General features: G+C 34.5%; 1 protein-coding gene across 1 annotated transcript in view; it reads right to left on the bottom strand.

Moving 5' to 3' along the window:
* LOC149777653 (long-chain fatty acid transport protein 4-like) overlaps positions 1–22,839 on the bottom strand; it is a 42,377-nt gene that overhangs the window by 8,215 nt on the left and 11,323 nt on the right. The window contains exons 4-10 of the mRNA XM_089938713.1: positions 21,792–22,014; positions 12,576–12,777; positions 12,058–12,250; positions 9,502–9,645; positions 7,631–7,768; positions 5,257–5,421; positions 386–532 (exon numbers count right to left, since the gene is read on the bottom strand). Of these exons, the coding sequence (XP_089794839.1) occupies positions 386–532; positions 5,257–5,421; positions 7,631–7,768; positions 9,502–9,645; positions 12,058–12,250; positions 12,576–12,777; positions 21,792–22,014 (1,212 nt within the window). The remainder of the gene's footprint in view (positions 1–385; positions 533–5,256; positions 5,422–7,630; positions 7,769–9,501; positions 9,646–12,057; positions 12,251–12,575; positions 12,778–21,791; positions 22,015–22,839) is intronic.

The following is a 22,839-nucleotide window of genomic DNA, read 5'->3' as shown; positions in this document are numbered from 1 at the left end:
GATCAGACTGGTACATATATATTCCACACTGCCATGCCCTGATCAGACTGGTACATATATATTCCACATTACCCATGCCCTGATCAGGACTACTAGAGCTGTAATATACAACTATCATAGACATGTTAACATCTTCACAAATATAAATGTAAATGTCATAAGATTGCTAAATAAAAAAAAATCTTGTTATGAATGCATTTAATATTCTAACAAAAACTGCGAAAATAAATTAACTGGCATTGTGGGTATTTTTCCTTTATAAACCCAGTTGAATTTAGACCCTGAAAACTGGCCATTTTGCAAAGACTTGTTTTGAAACATGTTTTTTTTGTTGGACTTTCAAGAGATGTTATACTGTATATCACTGCTAATCATAATGTAATACCTGTCATATCGACTTCTTTCACAATGCGCATAAAAACAGGTCTTGCATATGGGGGCAGTGACCTCTGAAGAGCTTGGTTCAACTGAGAAAGGTCAAGGTTGTCTTTCTCGTCCACAATCGCAGCCATTCCAGCTCGGCCTTCTGTGCCTAAAATGATGTGACCAATTAACATTTTTAAAACAAATTTCTGTCCCATGTTTTAAAATGAAACAATGAACAGTGATTACTGTACTTTAATATGCATATTTTCATGGTTTTCACTTATTTGCAAGCACAGGATTAATGCCTCTCGGTAAAGTTTAAAGCTTACAAAATGAAAGAGTTCTTCAAAGAGACTGATGCTATATTGTCCAGTCAGAATTTCCTGGAACATAAGACCATTTTTTTTTTTTAACTTCTGAGTGTTGGCATCTTCTCTGATATTCTGGGGTGATAAGATTTCAATTAGCTTCTGTGGCAGCATATTGAACAAACTAGACAATACTAGAAGACTCAGTGAAAGCCCCATTCCAAGACGACCATCCATTCTGGAGATTTTTAATGTGTTCATTGTGACGGCCATATTGGATGTCTGCAGGGCATTTAAGACTGACTAGATATCATAAAATATCATAGCATCTGTGGCAGCCATATTGGACAAACTAGACAATACTAGAAGACTCAGTGAAAGCCCCATTCCAAGATGACCATCCATTCTGGAGATTTTTAATGACAAGATTTTCAATGTGTTCATTGTGACAGCCACACTGGATGTCTGCAGGGCATTTAGGACTGACTAGATGACAAATAATGGACGAATGACAAATAATGGACAGATGACAAATAATGGACGAATGACAAATAAATGACAGATGAACCACAGACTCTCCCATAAGCTCTTCTGGTCTATGATCGCAGAGTTAAAAACCATGAGTATGAAGATTGCAATTTTATGATTATCAACCAAAGTTTCATATATATATATATATATATATGTGTGTGTGTGTGTGTGTGTGTGTGTGTGTGTGTGTGAAAATTGGTTGAAAATTATCATTTCTTAAGTTTTATATCATATTAAAGTTAGCACTGATAGATGGATATGATAAAAAGAAACCTGTATCGGCTGTAGTAAGAAGTACCATTTTGAAATTAATAGTTGCTCTGCAGGTAAAGTATGACAGTCAATAAATGAAAGGATACACTGATAAATCCTGATATGCTTCAAGTCCCACTATTATTTAATTCAATCGGCATTCAAGATTGTCTGTCCCTCATAAATTAGCACTGTTGATGACCCATCTTAATCGTAAAATACTTTATAAAAAGCATACATGTAATTTACTGCTGCATTATGGAACAAAATTATCAATGATTCCAGGAAGTAAAAACAACTGGTACTGGACATTACTAAATTCATCTACTATTTTACCATTATACAGGGGCCCCGAGTGGCCGAGTGGTCTAAAGCGCTCACCATTCCGGATCATTGCCATTTCACCTCTGTCTGCGTGGGTTTGAGTCCAAGGCTCGGCTAGCGTGGTTACGTGGGAAAGCCTGCCAGTAGCTTCTCGTGGGTCGGTGGTTCTTCCCTGGGTTTTCCAGGGTTCTTCCTCCACCAGTTATACTGGCCACCATGTATAGCCTATCTTGTGCTGAAAAATGGCGTTAAAACCTAGAACAACAACAACAACAACCATTATACATGTCTGTCTTGTAGACATTTTTAAATCACAGTCTGCTGAGTCACATCTAACCCATTCATATGTCAGCATGCTTTCTGTACACCCTGCTAAATCCCATCAACCCAAAATGTCGACATAATTACTTTACACCCTGCTGAACCCCATCTAACCCATTCAGATGTCAGCATGATTACTGTACACCCTGCTGAACCCCATCTAACCCATTCAGATGTCAGCATGATTAATGTACACCCTACTGAATACCATCTAACACAAAATGTCTGCATGATTACTGTACATCCTACTAAATGCCATCTAGCCCATTCAGATGTCAGCATGATTACTGTACACCCTGCTGAAAGCCATCTAACCCAAGATGTGTGCATGATTACTGTACACCCTGCTGAACCCCATCTAACCCATTCAGATATCAACATGATTACTGTACACCCTGCTGAATACCATCTAACCCAAGATGTGTGCATGATTACTGTACATCCTACTGAATGCCATCTAACCCATTCAGATGTCAGCATGATTACTGTACACCCTGCTGAACCCCATCTAACCCATTCAGATGTCAACAAGTTTGAGTTGTAACAACTTGCTGCAATAATATTCACACCTCATTCTGATACCATGTGATACTTTATTAATGGGTCATTATAACCCAATTGCTGACTGGACAACTAACTGGTCAGTATGAAAAAGGCATGCTGATTGGCCATTTGTTCAGCCAATAAGAATTTGGAATGCTGACTGGCCAACTAATCAGTCTGTATGAATTAGGAATGTGATTGGCCAAATGGCCAGTCAGCATTCCACATTCATACTGGCTGATCAATTGGCCAGTTAGTATTCCAAATTCATACTGGCTGATCAATTGGCCAGTTAGTATTCCAAATTCATACTGACTGATCAATTGGCCAGTTAGTATTCCAAATTCATACTGGCTGATCAATTAGCCAGTTAGTATTCCAAATTCATACTGACTGATCAATTGGCCAGTTAGTATTCCAAATTCATACTGGCTGATCAATTGGCCAGTTAATATTCCAAATTCATACTGACTGACCAATTGGCCAGTTAGTATTCCAAATTCATACTGGCTGATCAATTGGCTAGTATTCCAAATTCATACTGGCTGATCAATTAGCCAGTTAGTATTCCACATTCATACTGGCTGATCACTTGGCCAGTTAGCATTCCTGATTCCATTTGTATCAAAGGTGTCAATACAACAAATCAATAACAAAGATTTTGATTTTGTTTCATCTGCATTGCAAATACAGCCATTACTTGGAGGACCCCAGTCATAAACGTAGAGAATTTTCTTTCACGCAGTTTCACTGCAATTTGTTTCCTTTGTCCTTAAGTTTCTAGACATTAAAAAAATTCATCACACTTTGTTATCCAAAAATATTCGGTTATGATTGTAACCAGTATAGTAATCAGTTAAGCTGCATCATCTGTCATGTGACACCAGAAGATCATGCACATACTTGACACAATACAGCTTCAACAATCAACTCATTTTATCATCTGTTCTGTGACACCAGCAGATCACACACATACCTGAGACAATATAGCTTCAACAATCAACTCACTTTATCATCTGTCATGTGACACCAGCAGATCACACACATACCTGACACAATGTAGCTTCAACAATAAACTCACTTTATCATCTGTCACATGACACCAGCAAATCACACACATACCTGATACAATAGCTTCAACAATAAACTCACTTTATCATCTGTCATGTGACACCAGCAAATCACACACGTACCTGATACAATAGCTTCAACAATAAACTCACTTTATCATCTGTCATGTGACACCAGCAGATCACATATACATCTGACATGCTACAGCTTCAACAATAAACTCACTTTATCATGTCACGTGACACCAGCATATCACATACAACTTGATACAATATAGCTTCAACAATAAACTCACTTTATCATCTGCCATGTGACACCAGCAAATCACACACATACCTGATACAATAGCTTCAACAATAAACTCACTTTATCATCTGTCATGTGATACCAGCAAATCACACACATACTTGACACAATGTACCTTCAACAATCAACTCACTTTATCATCTGTCATGTGATACCAGCAAATCACACACATACTTGACACAATGTAGCTTCAACAATCAACTCACTTTATCATCTGTCATGTGACACCAGCAAATTACACACATACCTGATACAATAGCTTCAACAATAAACTCACTTTATCATCTGTCATGTGATACCAGCAAATCACACACATACTTGACACAATGTAGCTTCAACAATAAACTCACTTTATCATCTGTCATGTGATACCAGCAAATCACACACATACTTGACACAATGTAGCTTCAACAATCAACTCACTTTATCATCTGTCATGTGACACCAGCAAATCACAGACATACCTGATACAATAGTTTCAACAATAAACTCACTTTATCATCTGTCATGTGATACCAGCAAATCAGACATACTTGACACAATGTAGCTTCAACAATCAACTCACTTTATTATCTGTCATGTGACACCAGCATATCACCACAACTTGACACAATACAGCTTCAACAATCAACTCACTGTATCATGTCATGTGACACCAGCAGATCATGTACATACTTGACACAAGACAGCTTCCCTAATCAACTCACATGACAATGGCATATCACACACACATCTCACATGATACAGCTTTAATCAGCATATTGTACTATTAATGTGTTGATATTCCACACATCATACATGAAATATAAGGAAAAAATATTTTATCTTTAATTTTTACTCCATACATCATTCTGAAGTTGAATAAAATTGTTGATCTTTTGAGATGTAAGAATAAACTATCTTTACCTGGAATTTCTACTCCATACAGCATTGTGGACTTCACTCACCTGGAATTTCTACTCCATACAGCATCGTGGACTTTACTTACCTGGAAATTCTACTTCATACAGCATTGTGGACTTCACTTACCTGGAATTTCTACTCCAAACAGCATTGTGGACTTCGCTTACCTGGAATTTCTACTTCATACAGCATTGTGGACTTCGCTTACCTGGAATTTCTACTCCATACAGCACAGTGGACTTCACTTACCTGGAATTTCTACTCCATACAGCATCGTGGACTTCGCTTACCTGGAATTTCTACTCCATACAGCACTGTGGACTTCACTTACCTGGAATTTCTACTCCATACACAACCGCATCCTGAAGTTTAATGACATTGCTGATCACTGCTTCCACTTCTGATGTCGACACATTTTCTCCTCGCCATCTGAATGTATCTCCAGTTCTGTCACGGAAATACATGAAACCATACTCGTCCATTTCCAACACATCACCTGCATGAAAATAAACATTTTACTTTGTGATAAATGCAATAAAATATTAATTAATCCAATTCATTTTTGAGAGAAGGATTTTGCATACTTGTTGTATCGATCATTCTGCCAAAGAAAAATTGTCAAGAAAATGACGTTTCATAAACAAGATTTGGGGAGGGGGGATGGAGAGAAGACATTTGTAGCTTGCATATTTTCTGTTCATAATAAAAAAATTGATCACTCAGCTAAAGTCACTTGAAATAAATGTTTGCCAATTTAACCATAACATTTTCATTTTAAATCAAAAATTTTTTTTATGGCAATTAGCACCAAGTTTTACAGATATTACCATATAAAAAACAAAAACTAAGTAAACCTTACCCAACATCCATGTCATGTGAAATATATTAAGGGTCATTTCCTACTGAATTGCATTACTCATAATGAGGTCTGATGACAAAACATTTTTATAACAAAGAAAGCCTAAAGCTGAGGCCTTACCCACTGTTTTGTACTTCTTAATGACTTCTAGTCAGTGGGGCCTATCAGAGAAAGCCTGAGACTCGGCCTTACCAACTTGAATATCACATGTATTATATTGTATTCCTTAATGACTTCTAGTCAGTGGGGCCTATCAGAGAAAGCCTGAGACTTGGCCTTACCTACTTGAATATCACATGCTGTATTATATTGTATTCCTTAATGACTTCTAGTCAGTGGGGCCTATCAGAGAAGCCTGAGACTCGGCCTTACCAACTTGAATATCACATGTTGTATTATATTGTATTCCTTAATGACTTCTAGTCAGTGGGGCCTATCAGAGAAAGCCTGAGACTCGGCCTTACCAACTTGAATATCACATGTTATATTATATTGTATTCCTTAAAGACTTCTAGTCAGTGAGGCCTATCAGAGAAAGCCCGAGACGGGGCCTTACCTACTTGAATATCACATGTTGTATTATATTGTATTCCTTAAAGACTTCTAGTCAGTGAGGCCTATCAGAGAAAGCCCGAGACGGGGCCTTACCTACTTGAATATCACATGTTGTATTATACTGTATTCCTTAATGACTTCTAGTACAACTGATTCTGCTCAGGTCTTACAGCATGAATAATTGCAAGATAAACAAGATTATATAGTTCTTTACATGACCTCAAGTCACAATTAACATTTTTGAATAAAAACTATTACCTAATGGAAATTTTCATTCTGGAAGGTTCCAAATGTTTACAAGATGAAATCTTAGTAAGAAGGTCTGTTAAAAAAAATATAATGCAAAATGTGGTAAACCACTGGATGCTGTTGTTGTGGGGTTTAATGCCATTTTTCAGCACACGATAGGCTATACATGGCGGCCAGTATTAATGGTGGAGGAAGAACCCGGGAAAACCCCGGAAAGAACCACCGACCCTCGAGAAGCTACTGGCAAGCTTTCTCACATACCCACATTGGCTGAACCTTAGACTCAAACTGCCACAGACAGAGGTGAGATGGCAGTGATCCATAACGAAGAGCGCTTTAGACCACTCGGCCACTCGGGGCCTCGGTAAACCACAGGTACACCTGGCACTGCATGTGGAATGTCCAATGTTTTGGACTTAGATTGAGAAAAACATGTTGCTTATAAAACCAAAAGCAATGATTCAATGAGTCAGGCAGACAATGAACTTCATTTTAGACACAGTCAAGTCCATACAATTATCCATAGCATATAAGGAATAGAAGAAGAAAAAAAAATTAAAAAAACAATGCAAATTAAATATACCTAACTCTATGCATTGTTCTAATTATAATTATCAAAACTAATTTAGTCTATTCTCCTCATAACATTGTCAGTAAAAAAGTCTGCTAAATAGCCCTAAGGATTATTATTCCAAAAATAATGCAGCCATGCAGATGGATGTTAGGGTTAACTGTGTAATCTGTATCAATTATTCAAAACTATGTAGGTAGTGGACATGCTTACAGACATATTTTTATGTCAGAATGTCAAAAGGTGAAAAATTGTCATCTGATCACATATTCAAGTTTATGTTCTATTAAGATGGGGCCTTTCTCAAAAGCTGGTGGTAGTCATACTAAAAATATTCAGATTAGACACTTTTCTGATAACTTACAAGGAATCATTGTCACAGGAATAGGCAAAAATGTATTTAGGCAGAGATTAGTGTTTGAATTTCGAATCCTACTACCACAATTCATTTGTTCTTGGATAAAAACTTACCAGTAAGAAAGGCCATGTCTCCTTTATGGAAGACATCTTTAGCTAACTTCTTCTCTGAGGCCTGTTTGTTCACATAACCATCAAACTCCCTCAGCGGGTCTCCTCTGATAATCTTCCCAACTAACTCTCCTGGCTCCCCTATGAAACAGATAAATTGTACATTTAAAAAATCACCTCTGGTGTGGCAAAGGCACAGAATCTTCAACAGCTTTCTAATGAAATAGGCTTTGACATGTTAGCATACTCAACAAATAATGACATGTCATATCAAATACAGGATTTTAATATGATGTGTCACATGATATATGGGATTTTAATATGATGTGTCACGTGAAATACAGGATTTTAATATGATGTGTCACATGAAATACAGGATTTTAATATGATGTGTCACATGACATACAGGATTTTAATGTTCAACATCCTTCTTTCTACTGAGATAGGCTTTAACTTCATAGCATACCATCCAAGTCATAATCTACATTATTTTAAACTTCATTATGATTATAAAAACATGAATTCCCAATTACCCAACCATCACAAACAGAAACTGGTGGGTGGATAATGAAACACTAGCAATATATCATCTCCAAAAAGTATAATGATTTGGGAAAACACCTGAGCTTATTAATGCCTTCAGCAAAAGTATCAACAAGCAATCAACAGGTATAAATGAGCAATCAACAGGTATCAGTAAGCAATCAACAGGTATCAACAAACAACAGGTATCAGTAAGCAATCAACAGGTATCAGTAAGCAATCAACAGGTATCAACAAACAAACAACAGGTATCAGTAAGCAGTCAACAGGTATCAACAAACAAACAATGGTATCAGTAAGCAATCAACAGTCATCAGTAAGCAATCAACAGGTATCAGTAAGCAATCAACAGGTATCAGTAAGCAAACAACAGGTATCAGTAAGCAATCAACAGGTATTATTGCACACTTTGTCAAGTAGTATGCACATTAGCTGCCAATAAAAGAACACACAGTCAGGAAACATCTGAATCAAGGTAACTGTGTAGTACGATTCAAAACAGAGTAATTACTGATATAGAAAAAAGGAAAATCACAGAAAACATCTGGAATTAATAATATTTCCCTTTTAATAAAGCATTAGTCACAAAATTAATAAGATAAAAACATAAGTGATATTTACATGGGTTGTTTGTTATGACATCTTTTTATCACTGTGTAATGCACATAGCAGTTTTTATCTTTGAATATCAATAAATGATGAATATTTATGACCTTATTTCCCCCACAATTTTAACTGGTACAAAATAAAGAGCCCAAATAAACCATACATACATTTTATTCATTACACCATGTCACCTGCTAAGGCTATGCATCATAACCCTGCCCCCTCCCTCCCTTTCCCTTGCTACCACAAACCCCTGGAATAAGTCTGAAAACAATCCACCAATGTCCTGAAAGTTGGCAGGTATGTTAGTTCTACCTTACTATGAATTTGATTCTTTTGCCAAGGCAAGGTCAAGGTCAAGATGAGCAAGGGCACCTGTGACATAAAAAAAGATTAGTCAACAACTAAGAGTTTACTTCTGGGGGGTGGGTAGTGTAATAATACTGGCCACATTCTTTAAATTTTTGAGTCTTCATTCCCCAAATGAAGAAACAGTGGTCTGGAATCTGATTCCAAGGCCAACAGACCACTACTGGTGTAAAGATAACTCTTCCAAAATTGGTTGTTTTCGATTCTGCTTCCAAAGTTATCTCCGAATTCCAATTTTTTCCCCACTGATTAAATCAGCAAAATGTGTGAAGAAAAAAAAAAGAAAAAAAATTCTGCATTGTACCCATAATATATGCAAATAAAATGATCAGTGTTTTCAGGTCTGTAAAGCTTACCGGGCTTTGCTTTCACACAGACACCATTCCTATCTCTGATCAGATCACCTGTATCCTTGTCCACCTTAATCAAGGTCACTGGGTAAAAAGATGGAATGATCATTGAGGTGAATCCCACAGCTCCAATCTTATTCTCTGTATTCACTGGAATTGAGAGTCAATAATTTCTTCAATTAAATAAGATACATGTATAAAATATGAATTATACAGAAAATAATCTTTCCGATGCCAAATGCATCAACCATTGGGAGATCATTTTTTGTAAAGGAAAATTTATACAAGATATATATATATATATATATATATATATATATATATATATATATATATATATATATATATATATATATATGATACTTGAAAATGTTATCTTGAATAAATACTGTTCAAACAACAAATATGAAAACAACAAACAGTACTTTTTGTGTCACTATATTCACATTTTGGGTTTCCAATTGTTTGTTTCATATATATATATATATATAGAGAGAGAGAGAGAGAGAGATCCAAATGTGGTTTTTGGGAAAGTAAATAGTATAGTAATCCATGGGGGAAATCCACTGAACTTAAAACAGCTTTTTTTACAAATACAGAAAGGATGAAACTTAAGTTACAGAGACATATATTTTAACTGAAGGTTCTACTACAAAACTGTCTGGTAATCTGTCCATGCAGTGAATATGAAGAAAGAGAAATTGCAATGTAACACTTGCATGAATTACAGTTACCAATAAATGGTTAGCATCAAAACGTATTTTGTCAATACAAAATCAGTGTCACACAATCCAACTTTCCATATACAAAACCAGTGTATATTTTACATTCAAACACGCAATCTCCAAAACCTTGTATACTAATAAACCTGGTCTATTTATATAAGGCATTTAGAAGTAATGACTGTAATTATATGAACATGATGGTGATTGTAATTATATGAACATGATGGTGTCTGGAAATGGTGACTGTAATTATATGAACATGATGGTGATTGTAATTATATCAACATAATGGTGTCTGGAAGTGGTGACTGTAATTATATGAACATGATGGTGTCTGGAAGTGGTGACTGTAATTAGATGAACATGATGGTGTATGGAAGTAGTGACTGTAATTATATCAACATGATGGTGTCTGAAAGTGGTGATTGTAATTATATGAACATGATGGCATCTGGAAGTGGTGACTGTAATTATATCAACATGATAGTGTCTGGAAGTGGTGACTAATTATATGAACATGATGGTGTCTGGAAGTGGTGACTGTAATTATATGAACATGATGGTGTCTGGAAGTGGTGACTGTAATTATATGAATATGATGGTGATTGTAATTATATGAACATGATGGTGTCTGGAAGTGGTGACTGTAATTATATCAACATGATGGTGTCTGGAAGTGGTGACTGTAATTATATGAACATGATGGTGATTGTAATTATATGAACATGATGGTGTCTGGAAGTGGTGATTGTAATTATATGAACATGATGGTGTCTGGAAGTGGTGACTGTAATTATATGAACATGATGGTGTATGGAAGTAGTGACTGTAATTATATCAACATGATGGCGTCTAGAAAAGTGTGATGACTACTTCTTACATAGTACATACATCTTGATAGAGACCTGTTCAAGATTTACACATAAACTGAGTAACTCAAATTACAAACTTCACTGCATGTACTTAGGAGCTAATTATTTTAAGTCTATGCATCGGACAGCTTTCATCAATTTATGTCTAGGTAGATAAAGGAATCTATAAAAAATATGTACTGACAAAAAAGCAAATATTATTTGTGCAATTAAAACTCTAACCCCCATTTCAGACATTGCAGACAAATGAAATTCAAATCTGTAAAAAAAAAACATAATCTGTATATGCAAACAAACATGCATACAAATTTCATCTGTCCACTTTATACGATGTTTCCTAAATTGTGCTAACAAAGTTATTTTTAAAATCAACATTAAATTTATTTTAAAATCAATGAATTCAAATATGCCTATCAAAATTATTTTGTCCATCTCAATCAGTCTGTGCTTAATTGTTCTAACATGGTTTTTTGCCAATAAAGTCTAAATCTTTTAAGCTACAAAATAAAACAAAAAAACATGAACAAGTAACTGAAAACTTAATGTAATGGCCTAAAAATCCAACCAGGTCATCTAACCATTACCATAATAAAGTGTGTAAAATACCATAATAAAGTGTGTAAAATACCATAATAAAGTGATTGTGCAGAAATGAAATTGAACCAACACAGATGAAAGGACATCATGACATACTAAGCTCTGCACTATGGCAGGCATGTAAGAATTTTTTTTAGAATATATAGTAAAAGGGTAGCCACTTATGTCATAAATGACCACTCACAAACATGCTTTTTAATTTGTTGTGTAATTATTGCCTATCAGCATGAAAACAGGTGACTTATTTATTCAATAGGAGAAATAAATGTTACACCAATATAAAACTTCAAAATCAAAGAAATTCTCATCTTTGCAGTTTTCTGATGTTTTTTTATACACACACACACAAAAAGCAACTTGTGACTTACTGACATTACAGTTCCCTTCAGTCGCCCCATAGAATTCACCCATCAGCTTGACTCCAAACCTCTTCTGAAAATCTTCCCAGATCTGAGATTTAAGTCCATTTCCAAACATAAGGCGAACATGATGTTTTGTTTCTGACTCTCTAAATGGTTGGGCCAAAAGGTAGCGGCAGATTTCCCCGATGTACTGGGCCACCTAATGAAATGTCAACATAACAGGACATGATCTTGAAAAGGAAGAATGATGCTTGCATTTAATTTTATTAAATTACAAAACAAAGTAGAAAGAAAACATATTAACTTAAGATCTTTACCATTCTACCAAACAAAAAATAACATGCAGACAACTTTCAAAACTTTCCAAATCTTGTGAAAGCCGTATCTGATTGACAGCACTTAAACAAATTAAAACTTTGTTTCTAAAGTTGGATTGATTCATTAACTCTTATCATCAAAAACAAAACTTACTGTACAATTGTATTGGACACAATCATCCCAAAATCTACTAGCTGAGAACTTACTGTACAATTGTATTGGACACAATCATCCCAAAATCTACTAGCTGAGAACTTTTTCTTGACCACCACTGTGATTCCTCTTAAAAATGCCATGCCCACTCCGACAACGCCCCCTGCTGAGTGGTACAGGGGAAGGGGGTTGTAATTGACATCTTCATTTGTCATCCTCATGAATAAACTTACACCATAGGACATGTAGAAAAATCTGCAAGAACATACAAGAAAAGTTTGTCAATTTAAAAAGTCATATCAGCTATAAAGGCAAAAAGAAAAAAAATAACAGCAAAACCTGTCTTGACAGAACACTTCTTCTGTCACTCAAGACACATGGTCATTTATAATGTATCTGTACTAGGTAGGCCACTTTTCAAGGTAGAAATTCAATTTGGTTTAACAAGGAAAAATACCCATAACCACTGTAAACACATGTTATTCTTTATTCCATGTTCCTGTAAAAAATATTACTGGTACTGATTAAAATTATAAAGTAATAAAAAATATAAATCATAAACACTGTCACTTTTATCTTTAGTTCTCATGTAGTCTATTGGTCTATTGGCATAGTCTATTGGTCTATTAGCATTACATCAAATGAAGTTCTCATGTAGTCTATTGGTCTATTGGCATAGTCTATTGGTCTATTAGCATTACATCAAATGAAGTTCTCATGTAGTCTATTGGTCTATTGGCATAGTCTACTGGTCTATTAGCATTACATCAAATGAAGTTCTCATGTAGTCTATTGGTCTATTGGCATAGTCTATTGGTCTATTAGCATTACATCAAATGAAGTTCTCATGTAGTCTATTGGTCTATTGGCATAGTCTATTGGTCTATTAGCATTACATCAAATGAAGTTCTCATGTAGTCTATTGGTCTATTGGCATAGTCTACTGGTCTATTAGCATTACATCAAATGAAGTTCTCATGTAGTCTATTGGTCTATTGGCATAGTCTATTGGTCTATTAGCATTACATCAAATGAAGTTCTCATGTAGTCTATTGGTCTATTGGCATAGTCTACTGGTCTATTAGCATTACATCAAATGAAGTTCTCATGTAGTCTATTGGTCTATTGGCATAGTCTATTGGTCTATTAGCATTACATCAAATGAAGTTCTCATGTAGTCTATTGGTCTATTGGCATAGTCTACTGGTCTATTAGCATTACATCAAATGAAGTTCCCATGTAGTCTTTTGATCTACTGGCATTACAGCATATCAAGTTCCCATGTAGTCTGGCATTATATCACATGAAGTTCCCATGTTTCCCATGTAGCCTATTGGTCTGCTTGCATTACATCATACAAAGTTCCCATGTTGTCTATTGGTCTGTGGTCATTACAGCATATGAATTTCCCATGTAGTCTACTGGTCTATTGGTATTACATCATATGAAGTTTCCATGAAGTCTATTGGTCTGTTGGCATGACAGCAAATTTCCATGTAGCCTCTTGTTCTTCTTGCATTTCATCATATGAACTCCCCATGTAGTCTATTGGTCTATTGGCATTACATCAAATGAACTCCCCATGTAGTCTATTGGCATATGGGCATTACATCACATTCCCATGTAGTCTATTGGTCTGATGGCATTACAAGATATGAAGTTCCAATTTAGAGTGTTCTTCAAAGCCAAAAAGTAATTGACTCATGACATAATAATAAATAGATCAACTCTGTAAACAAAAGAATTAACAAATGTGTTGTGGTGGCCAGATGCCAAGATTTATCACTTTGGCACATTCAGCTCTGTGTGCATATTTTAATAAGAGTGACTTCAATAAAACAACATAGAATACAAACCTTTAAATTAACCACTAATTAACTCCTCTGGAAAAAAATAACTGATTAATAAGACAAAAAGACCAAGACCTCATTCACCAATCATGCATTGTAACTCCACCTCATTCACCAGTCATCATGTATTGTAACTCCACCTCACTCAACCCTGTCATTATGTATTGTAACTCCACCTCACTCTACCCTGTCATTATGTATTGTAATTCCACCTCACACGTCCCTGTCATCATGTATTGTAACTCCACCTCACTCAACCATGTTATTATGTATTGTAACTCCACCTCAATCCTGTCATTATGTATTGTAACTCTGCCTCACTCAACTCTGTCATTATGTATTGTAACTCCACCTCACTCAACCCTGTCATTATGTATTGTAAATCCACCTCACACAACCATGTTATTATGTATTGTAACTCCACCTCACTCAATCCTGTCATTATGTATTGTAACTCCACCTCACACAACCATGTTATTATGTATTGTAACTCCACCTCACTCAACCCAGTCATCATGTATTGTAACTCCACCTTACTCAACCCTGTTATCATGTATTGTAATTCCAGACAGAAAATTCAGGCAGTACCCACCATGCCACAGTGATAGCACAGTAAGAAAATTCCTGAATATGACATCATTGACACTGTACTGTTTTTACGACAACAAACAAACAATCTGAACATTTAAAAATTGACTATGTATGCCCATGATTGCTAATCCGTTAAAGACAAAATGGTTCAGTGGAATATAGATTTTAATGCGAGTGACACTAAAACGGCAGTTTGGCAAGTACATTCGGATTTACAGGCTTTGGCATAATTTACTTTTATAAATGTAACAAAGCTGGTACTCAGACTCAACTTCTCCCTCATTTTTGTACATCTTGTTTTGAAACAGTAAGCACTCTGTCTGCTGACTCTACTCAGCATTTGTGGTTACAAAGAATTAAATAATGGTTGGCAGTGTTTATATCTGGTTTTTGACAGCGGTTACAAAAGAATAAAAAATACATCTTGAGTGTTTATATCTAGTTTTAAGACACAGTGGTCACAAAGAATTAAATAAAGGTCTGAAGTGTTTATTTCTGGTTTTAAGACACAGTGGTCACAAAGAAATAAAGGTCTGTAGTGTTTATTTATGGTTTTATGACATGATGGCTATAAAGAATTTAATAAAGGTCTGAAGTGTTTATTTCAGGTTTTATGACACAGTGGTCACAAAGAAACAAAGGTCTGATGTGTTTATTTCTGGTTTTAAGACACAGTTGTCACAAAGAAATAAAGGTCTGTAGTGTTGATTTCTGGTTTTATTACATGGTGGCAAAAAAGAATTAAATAAAGGTCTGTAGTGTTTATATCTGGATTTATGGCACAGTCATTTATAGCAAACTGAAACCCATATTTCGCCCCAAAACTCACTGTCGTGTATCATGTTTAAAAGTTTATTCAAAACGTTTATAGTCAGGATTTGCATCTGAATTCCAGGATTATTTTCGGATTTAATTTGCAATACTAGAAGTTCTTTCTTTCCCTTCATTTTCACTCAGTATTTTAGAGAAATAAATTATTTGTTGAAAGTTTGTTGCTTTTTACTCTTTTCTGTTATTTATTTTAAGAGCATAGATTCATAACACATCATATATAAATCTTCAACCTAGTGTACACTTTTCTCAATTACACCATCTCTATATCATCATATATTTAATATGTTCTCAGTTTCCCACACCAAATTGCTTCATTACCTCTTCCCCCATCACATGTCTTTCCCCATCACTAAATGACAGTTAAATCGCCACGGAATTGAGTCTGAATTACAGTTATTTTTAAAAACTTGGAAGGTAAGAAAAGAATCCACAAAATTTTAGTAAGATACTGTTCCTTGTCCAATCACACAACATTCATACCCCATGCCTAACCAGTGGGGTGTCTCAAAACTTTCATTTCCCTAGCCTACTTAATGGGCTGTATCAAAACTTTCATTCCCCATACCTAACCAGTGGGGTGTCTCAAAACTTTCATTTCCCTAGCCTACTTAAAAGGGTGTATCAAAACTTCCATTCCCCATACCTAACCAGTGGGGTGTCTCAAAACTTTCATTTCCCTAGCCTACTTAATGGGGTGTATCAAAACTTTCATTCCCCATATCTAACCAGTGGAGCGTGTCAAAACTTTCATTTCCCTAGCCTACTCAGTGGGGTGTATCAAAACTTTCATCCCCTAGCCTAACCAGTGGGGTGTATCAAAACTTTCATTCCCCATACCTAACCAATGGGGCATGTCAAAAATTTTATTTCCCTAACCTAATCAGTTGTGTGTTATCAAAACACTCATTCCCATAGCCAAACCAGTGGTGTGTATCAAAACTTTCATTCCCCTAACCTAATCAGTGGGGTGTATCAAAACACTCATTCCCATAGCCAAACCAGTGGGGTGTATCAGAAATGTGGGATAATTGTATTCACAGTTAAAAATAAGTCTCAGTCACACTTTAAGTTTGAAAGATTCCACATAAAATGATTAAGGAATATTCCATGACATTATGCAAGTTATATTCCATGACATTATGTAAGGAATATTCTGTGACATTATGTAAGGAATATTCCATGACATTATGTAAGTTATATTCCATGACATTATGTAAGGAATATTCCATGACATTATGTAAGTAATATTCCATGACAATATGTATGGAATATTCCATGACATTATGTAAGGAATATTCCATGACAATATGTAAGTTATATTCCATGACAATATGTAAGGAATATTCCATGACATTATGTAAGGAATATTCCATGACAATATGTAAGGAATATTCCATGACAATATGTAAGGAATATTCCATGACAATATGTAAGGAATATTCCGTGACATTATGTAAGGAATATTCCATGACAATATGTAAGGTATATTCCATGACATTATGTAAGTAATATTCCATGACATTATGTAAGGAATATTCCATGACATTATGTCAGTAATATTCCATGACATTATGTATGGAATATTCCATGACATTATGTAAGTTATATTCCATGACAATATGTAAGTTATATTCCATGACATTATGTAAGGAATATTCCATGACATTATGTAAGTAATATTCCATGACATTATGTATGGAATATTCCATGACATTATGTAAGGAATATTCCATGACATTATGTATGGAATATTCCATGACATTATGTAAGGAATATTCCATGACAATATGTAAGTTATATTCCATGACATTATGTAAGGAGTATTCCATGACATTATGTAAGGAATATTCCATGACATTATGTAAGGAATATTCCATGACATTATGTATGGAATATTCCATGACATTATGTAAGGAATATTCCATGACATTATGTAAGTTATATTCCATGACATTATGTAAGGAATATTCCATGACATTATGTAAGGAATATTCCATGACATTATGTAAGGAATATTCCATGACATTATGTAAGTTATATTCCATGACATTATGTAAGGAATATTCCATGACATTATGTCAGTAATATTCCATGACATTATGTATGGAATATTCCATGACATTATGTAAGGAATATTCCATGACAATATGTAAGTTATATTCCATGACATTATGTAAGTTATATTCCATGACATTATCAGGGATGGTCCTGGCTTTTAAAAAGCTGTCGCCAAAAAAATCGCCAACCTCAATATTTTGTCGCCAATTTTCAAAAAGTGTCACCAGAACAAGTAGTGTACATTTTTTCAAGTGTTAATTTAGTCTATTAATGTAACAGGCAATGAAAATTACAAAAGATGGGTTAGTTAATACTCTAATTACAACAAGCATTAACAAAATGTTACAAAGTGTTACACGAAGATCCGTCGCAATTTTAGGGCTGCCCACATGTTGAATGTAGTTTCAAAGTCTAATTTTTCACATATGTACATGCTGATTCTCATTAACTTCTTGAGAGATGAGATGCAGAGTTTATTTCTGATGTCAGTTTTTATGAGGATCATCTTACTGAATCCACGTCTACAGTGCTGACAGGTGACACCAGTAGTCTCTCAGCAGCCCCCCCCCCCCGCCCTTATGGCTAGCTTTACAAAGCTTGTAGTGAATTGCTTCCTAAATCCCAAGAATGATCACTGAATGCTGTATAAATTTTCTCGACAAGCAAAATAGGATCTCCATTCCCACGAATGAAACTTACATGAGTCAACACCTGGCAATATTGGACCGTATATATAAGCATAAACTCACACCCAATTTAGGGATTCTTTCACTCATGTATTTTGAGAAATAAATAATTATTATTAATTATTCAGAACTGTTTTTTTTTTTGTGCTATTTCTTGTTGCGGAGTTTATGTCTCTGCAGCATTAACACGGATTGATGGCAAAAGGAAAAGATCAATGAGTAAAATGCTGCACTGGCGACATATAATTGTGATTGAGATTTTTTCCGTTTGCTTTGTATTTATACACAGTAGTCGGTACCTCAAAGGTTATCAGTTTTCTATGAAGTTTCAGCAAAACTATTGTATTGGTATATGTAAAAAAAAAAACAAAAAAACAGAAGGATTAGCCATTCAATTAATTGTATCTGTTCTGTTCGCGTCTTCAGAAGTCGGTCAGTTGTAGGTATAGTTCGGTAGCATGATTGACTGTATCACAGCATACAGTACTCAGCCCAGATGTCAGCATAAGCAGATTATAATGTAACAATGCACTGTAACGATGGGGTTGTCAATACGAACAAAGGATCGTTTGTGTAACAGATTGATTCCAATGCATTGCTTAGTCAAGTTTCTGGCTTCCTTTCATTCTCCCTTTTAATTTATCCAGTCAAAATCCATGATTGTATGTACAAATTAAATAACCAAAAAGTCTGTAACCAAAAAATTCGCCAGATGGGATATTTTTGTCGCCAGTAAGGAAAAAAAAATCGCAATTTGCGACATTGGCGAAGCCCAGGACGATCCCTGCATTATGTAAGTAATATTCCATGACATTATGCAAGTTATATTCCATGACATTATGTAAGGAATATTCCATGACATTATGTATGGAATATTCCATGACATTATGTAAGTAATATTCCATGACATTATGTAAGGAATATTCTGTGACAATATGTAAGGAATATTCCATGTCATTATGTAAGTTATATTCCATGACATTATGTAAGGAATATTCCATGACATTATGTAAGTAATATTCCATGACATTATGTATCGAATATTCCATGACATTATGTAAGGAATATTTCATGCCATTACATTATGTAAGGAATATTCCATGACAATATGTAAGTTATATTCCATGACATTATGTAAGTAATATTCCATGACATTATGCAAGTTATATTCCATGACATTATGTAAGGAATATTCCATGACATTATGTAAGTAATATTCCATGACATTATGTAAGTAATATTCCATGACATTATGTATGGAATATTCCATGACATTATGTAAGTTATATTCCATGTCATTATGTATGGAATATTCCATGACATTATGTAAGTTATATTCCACGACAATATGTAAGTTATATTCCATGACAATATGTAAGTTATATTCCATGACATTATGTAAGTTATATTCCATGACATTATGTAAGTTATATTCCATGACATCATGTAATATTCCATGACATTATGTAAGCAATATTCCATGACATTATGTAAGGAATATTCCATAACATTATGTTAGGAATATTCCATGACATTATGCAAGGAATATTCCATGACATTATGTAAGTTATATTCCATGACATTATGTAAGGAATATTCTGTGACATTATGTAAGTTATATTCCATGACATTATGTAAGTTATATTCCATGACAATATGTAAGTTATATTCCATGACATTATGTAAGTTATATTCCATGACATTATGTAAGTTATATTCCATGACATTATGTAATATTCCATGACATTATGTAAGCAATATTCCATGACATTATATAAGGAATATTCCATACATTATGTATGGAATATTCCATGACGTTATGCAAGGAATATTCCATGACATTATGTAAGTTATATTCCATGACATTATGTAAGGAATATTCTGTGACATTATGTAAGTTATATTCCATGACATTATGTAAGGAATATTTCATGCCATTACATTATGTAAGGAATATTCCATGACATTATGTAAGTTATATTCCATGACATTATGTAAGTTATATTCCATGAAATTATGTAAGTTATATTCCATGACATTATGTAAGGAATATTCCATGACATTATGTAAGTTATATTCCATGACATTATGTAAGGAATATTTCATGCCATTACATTATGTAAGGAATATTCCATGACATTATGTAAGTTATATTCCATGACATTATGTAAGTTATATTCCATGACATTATGTAAGGTATATTCCATGACATTATGTAAGTTATATTCCATGACATTATGTAAGGAATATTCCATGACATTATGTAAGTTATATTCCATGACATTATGTAATATTCCATGACATTATGTAAGCAATATTCCATGACATTATGTAAGGAATATTCCATAACATTATGTTAGGAATATTCCATGACATTATGCAAGGAATATTCCATGACATTATGTAGTTATATTCCATGACATTATGTAAGTTATATTCCATGACATTATGTATGGAATATTCCATGACATTATGTAAGGAATATTCCATGTCATTATGTAAGGAATATTCCATGACATTATGTATGCATTCATTATGCGCAGGATCATATACTAAAACTTGAATAACATGTAATTTTTCGCATGGTAAATTCACATGCATTTGATTATGTACTGCACCCTACCCCCCACAAATCTGACACATTATAACTGCAGTTATTATGTGTATCTGATCGTTTATCTCCACTTAGGAACCCTCTTTATGGATAAAAAAAATAAACCTATCACAGATGGTATCTGAAACCAACTTGTGTATCAAATTTAGTGATATTTTCACCCACCATTTTAGTAGGTAGAGTTAATGACAGACAGACAGACAGCTGAAAAGTATTAAAATATGCAACCATTCTGAAATACACACAAGCCCAAGGTTTCTAGTAAGACATATTAACTTTACTGACATCACAATGATATCACATCAACATTATCAACATAAGCAATATTTTGAAACTAGAAAAACTTATTCTTCAATTTTTTCATTCAATTTTGCAGGAATTACATTAAATACAAAAGTACATTTATTTCATAAACAGTCCGAAGCTTGTGGATTTATTCTTCCATATCCAGCCTGATATTCTTCTACCAAACACTTTCCACTTTGGAAGCCTCACTACAATTACCAATTTGTGTCACTACAATTACCAATTTGGAAGCCTCACTACAATTACCAATTTGTGTCACTACAATTACCAGTTTGGAAGTGTTTTAACACAAAACTGTTGCACAAAATTTTACAGGAGTATCCACTATACCTTGTATGGGAGACAATGGCAGCTTTGGGTAGTCCTGTTGTACCTGATGTGTATATGTAAAAAAGTGGACCACGGAAGTCAGTTTTCAGGATAGGTGGGGCATAGACTGGAGTCTTTTCCAGCAATGGATCAATAGGGACAGCTAAGACATCCAAAGGTCCATTCTGAGCCGTAACATAGAGTCCAACTGAACTTGATAACACTGGTTGTATATCATGTACCTCTAGAAAGATATTCAGATTGATTAAAGAATACTCACAAAATATGAAACTATTGTGGTTCCCATTTTTTGGGGCTACCCCTTCTGCAATGAAAAGGTGTCCTTACAAAAGAAGGTGGCCCCAAACAATAGGGACAGAAATCAAAGTATTATACACACTAATGACTTGAAGGATTAATGAGAGAGAGAGAGAGAGGGAGAGAGAGAGATTTATTCTGTTATTACACTGAATTTTAAGTTCCCAACTATAATGTATTCCAAAGACTTTGTTATAACATTCCTCTCCTTCAAAGATTAATTTTGTTGTACCATGAGGATATTGATGGTTAGATTAGTGATCATCAGGAAGCAAATCGTTATTGAACAAAGACATTTTCACATAAAAGTGATTTTTATGATTCACCAGCTGGTACATGTACATGTTGACACATTAATCAGATGGTAAAACTAATGGTTTATTTTTTTCTTTTTCACCATGACATGTATTGATACAATTGCATCTTGTTTAAAAATTCTACTGCCATTACATACGACATCTGACAGCAATCATACCAACATAAAGTGTTTACTACATCTGCCTGATTTCAAAGTGTTTACTACAGCTGCGTCCATCATCATCAACATTCACAAGTACATAAACAACTTTTCAAAAATGAACCAATGAATTTTGAAAAAATATTTCTCAGTTATAATGTTCTAAAAATCCAAGTCCAATGTGAAATACTATCATGTTCTAAAAATCCCAGTTCAATGTGAAATACCATCACGTTATAAAAATCCCAGTCCAATGTGAAATACCATCATGTTATAAAAATCCCAGTCCAATGT

This window comes from Sinohyriopsis cumingii, chromosome 17 (genome assembly GCF_028554795.1).
Source record: "Sinohyriopsis cumingii isolate HCF-2022 chromosome 17, ASM2855479v2, whole genome shotgun sequence".
NCBI lineage: Eukaryota > Metazoa > Mollusca > Bivalvia > Unionida > Unionidae > Sinohyriopsis > Sinohyriopsis cumingii.
This window is presented reverse-complemented; position numbering and strand designations above follow the sequence as displayed.